This window comes from Prorops nasuta, unplaced genomic scaffold (assembly GCF_024137725.1).
Source record: "Prorops nasuta isolate Cenicafe-Biocafe unplaced genomic scaffold, Cenicafe_Pnas_1.2 PNAS00002, whole genome shotgun sequence".
In the NCBI taxonomy this organism is placed as follows: Eukaryota; Metazoa; Arthropoda; class Insecta; order Hymenoptera; family Bethylidae; genus Prorops; species Prorops nasuta.
In genome coordinates this window covers 11,617,810-11,622,063 of record NW_027116799.1, presented here as the reverse complement: position 1 = coordinate 11,622,063, position 4,254 = coordinate 11,617,810, and the positions used below count along the sequence as shown (strand labels likewise).

The 4,254-nt window shown below is 32.3% G+C and overlaps 1 protein-coding gene across 1 annotated transcript; it reads left to right on the top strand.

Moving 5' to 3' along the window:
* Nucleotides 1-1,563: 1,563 nt before the first annotated feature.
* LOC136775855 (uncharacterized) lies at nucleotides 1,564-3,370 on the top strand. The gene is given in 6 exon segments (XM_066730995.1): nucleotides 1,564-2,479; nucleotides 2,482-2,559; nucleotides 2,648-2,746; nucleotides 2,796-2,899; nucleotides 2,996-3,032; nucleotides 3,246-3,370. Coding segments are annotated over 6 exon segments (1,359 nt in total).
* The last annotated feature ends 884 nt before the right edge of the window (nucleotides 3,371-4,254 follow it).

Below are 4,254 nucleotides of genomic sequence, written 5' to 3'. Positions count from 1 at the left end.
CAGTATGAGATCTCTGGATTGCATGAACCGTTTTTAATATTCAAGGTCTTAAATGAAAGCTTGTTCCAAACTAGTTGAAGGAAAGCTTTACTTAAATCATGACAGTGGATCATTCACGGAAATAAATCGGTTTGAAAATTGAGGCGGCCAAACCTACTGTATAAGTTAACGGTAGTGCTCGGCGGTATAGACATGTCATTATCTACTTTTATATGTACTTGCCGTCGAGACACTACCGTGTCTCTTGATATAAGCAACGAAATAAGAAGCTACTTGATAAACTTTGTAAAAAGAAAAACTTCTGAACCAGCACTCGATCAAGTTGATTTGATACATTTATTTAAAAAATACGAAGATTTCAAAAAAGAAACTTTAAATGGCAAACACGGTAAGACAGCACAGTACTACATGTTGTATGCAAATATGATAGATTATTATTTTTTGCTGAATAGGAGCATCCGCACAGGCAATTTCGACATGTTTACATTCGTTTTACCAAAAATAACTAATTTAGTTTTTGTATTTAATCAACCCAATTATTCGCGGTATTTAGTCAAATATCATGATAATTTACTAAAAGTAAATGAGACACATCCAAGATTACGTTTGCAATTCGAAAAGGAGTCTTTTGTCATTAAAAGAACAATAAAATCTTTTTCTAAACAACCAATAGATCTCACTCTCGAACAGACTATAAATGCTGATGCTGCGAATAAGCTAACTGGAATTTCCCACATAACCAGTTCAATATCAGGTAGACAGCGATTGTGTCGGAGCCATACGATACGATCGACAATTATTAGCGATACACTAGAGAAAACGGGGTTGACAAAGAAGCAAGATGTAATAGCAGAACTTCAAAAAAGCCGTATAAAAAGAGGCACGGCATATCTTCAGACATTTATTGATGGAGTAAAGCGCAACGTTAATCCGTTTTCAAAGGATTTGAATAAAGAATGTTTGTACAACATTTCCACAGGCGAGGCAGCTCCCGAACAAGTAACAAATTTTCTGCTTAATGTTGAAGAAACGGGAAACAAAAAACGAGAAAATTTTATTCAAGCGTGCGTAGATAACCCAAACAGATTTGAACAAGCTATTTCGCAGTCAAAGTATTATACTTTTGCTGATATTGTTGACAAGAAAAAAGTTTCGATTGCCGGAAAGGAAACAGAGCTGCGAATGCAGCGTGACTTATTTGATCAGCTGCTTTATATATCGCTTGAAAAAGAAATCGATATAGAGAAGATTCTTACGTATCCATTAACGCCAGTACCACTATCTATGTGTCATTTGGACGGTTCAATCTGCAAAACTGACAAATCGCCGCTAATGACATTATTAGAAATAAAAGTGAAATCTGAGCCGTCTCAAATCACGGATGTCATGATTTACGATGAATTTTTTTTGTTACATTTCATGAAAGATGTGCCAAGTAACTTTGGTAATATTTCGAAAAAGATGCTGCAGACAATATGTATGAATACAGCAAAAACCATTGTAATTGCCTTTGATCGATACATTTTTCCATCAATCAAAGATAGTGAACGCAAGCTTCGAGGTATGGAACAAGCATACTTCCGTATCGATGGTCCTGACCAAGTGCGAAAAAAAGACTTCATGATTGAATTAAAAAATCTTAATTTTAAAGAAGCGCTTGTAACATTTTTTATTGACAATTGGGCGGAAGATTACATGGCACCGTATATTGGTAATAAAGTAATATTTTTAAATTCAGACGCATGTTATAAGTACGTTGTAGGCGACGGAAAAGTTACAAGAACTATAGAGGAAGCACTCACATGCCCTGCTCATGAAGAAGCAGACACTTCAATGGTTTTTCACGTTCGTCAATTGGACTTCGATGCAAATGTAACGATTCGTTGTTCCGATACGAACGTGTTAATTATAATGCTAGCTAATATGAATAAGCTTCTAAGTAATCTGCAAATATTTATGGAAGTTGATGTTAAAAACCACCAACGTTTTATTAATGTATCCAAATTGTATGAAACTCTAGGAAGTAATGTGAGTGCAGCACTACCAGCTTTTCACACGATTACAAGATGTGATTTTAATCCGGCTTTTTTTAGAAAAGGCAAAAAACGTCCGTTTTCTGTCATGAGTAATTCAGATGACTTTATCGAAAGCTTCATCAAGATGTCGACGCAATCCGACAACAAGGAAGATATTTTCCCCAAAATCCAAGAGTTCGTCTGTAATATTTATGGCTTTAAGCAATTAAAAACCATTGATGATGCAAGGGTAGCAATGTTTCAAAAGACGTATAAACTGCTCGATAACGACGGTGTTTTCCGCTTAACTAAAAAAAGCATTGACGGCTCAGCTATACCGCCATGTAAAGCAGAATTATACCAACAATTTTTAAGAGCATGTTTCAACGGAGAAATTTGGTCGCACGCTCACCTAAAAGCTCCAACCGACAATTGTCCTTTAGACTATGGCTGGGTAGAAGTTGAGGGAAGTATGACTTTACTTGGTTCACTGGAAGCCAGCTACCAACAACTATTACTGAAATTACAATTCAGCCCGAAGAAGGTAAATAAATTTATTAATTTCTATTATATCGCTTACATTATGCTCATATTTATGTACTTACCCTTTTATTTTTATTATCTTTTTACAGATAATGATAATATTGATGAGGAACAAATGGTACCAGATATTTTCGAAAGCGACTCAGAAAATGATTCAGACGAAGATGACGAGAGTGCCACAAGCCAAAGTGAAGATGAAAGCTCATAAAAACTGTAATAAATAAAAATATTTTTAAGAACATATCACTGCATCAGCTGACAATCTTTCCCCCGATTTACAGCCATCTGATATGTTTTTCTATTTAGAGGTCCATTCCACGTTAAAACAGACAGATTTTAGAGTACAACACCGATTTTTTTTAAATATATGTTAATATATAAGAAAATACAAGACTTTTGGCGCTAGTTTGAGTCAAAAATCTTTTTTCGTTTCGGAGATACGAGCTGTCAAACTTTGCAATTTTACTGTTTTTGGTAAAACACGTAATCTTGGAAAATTTATATCTCCTAAACGAATAAAGATAGAAGACTCTGGCTAGGACGAGTGTACTCAGAAAGAATCATACTTTATTAGAAAAATATAAAAAAAATAGTTTGTTTTAATTGGTTAAAACTATTAACTATTAAAATAAACAATTGAATTAACAAATGTGTTGTCATGCTCTGACAATTATAAAAAAATATCAGGAATGTTCCTTGGAATGTCCTCTACAAAGCAAAAATTAAAACGCGTATACTCTCGTGGTGTTCATAATGAAAAAAAATATTTTATCACGACGCGCACGGCCAGAAGCGTCGTTCGAGCGGCGTAAACCGGTGAGGCGCATGCGTAACTGAGCGCGACTAGTCTCTACATGTCGGAATCCATCAATCTATGAATAATGCGAGTTAATAACATGTTTTAATGGTTTGTTTATGTTTTTATCACTATTATAAATTAATAATATATTCATTATTATTCTGCTTTATAAGCAGTCGCTATTTATTTACAAAATAATTAGAAATAAGACATTTGAACATGGTATTGAATATACAAATTATATACTAATTTATATTTACATATTTTATTAAATTATTGCAGAAGAAAATATTGTGAATATGAAATTTCTGTACTAAAAATATTTAACAAACTTTTACAATTGTATAATTATCTGATTGAGGAAAAGCTTTCGTTTGTAATTGTGTCTTTTAATCTATCGTTAAAAATGCACGATAATTTCTAGTTCCTTTAACTATTTTCACTTTTCAACAAAATTTCGTACAAAGTGTTTTAATAAGTATCAAAATAATTTTAACGAGATTTTTTTGAAAAGTGAGAATGGTAAAAGGAACTAGAAATTATCATGCATTTTTAACGATAGATTCAAAGACACAATTACAAACTAAAGCTTTTCCTCAATCAGATAATTATACAATTGTAAAAGTTTATTAAATATTTTCAGTACAGAAATTTCATATTCATAATATTTTCTTCGCCATAATTTAATAAAATAAGTAAATATAAATTAGTATATAATTTGTATATTCAATGCCATGTTCAAATGTCTTATTTCTAATTATATTGTAAATAAGTAACGACTGCTTATAAAGCAGAATAACAATAAATATATTGTTAATTTATAATAGTTATAAAAACATAAACAAACAATTAAAACATGTTATTAACTCGCATTATTCATAGATTGATGGATTCCGA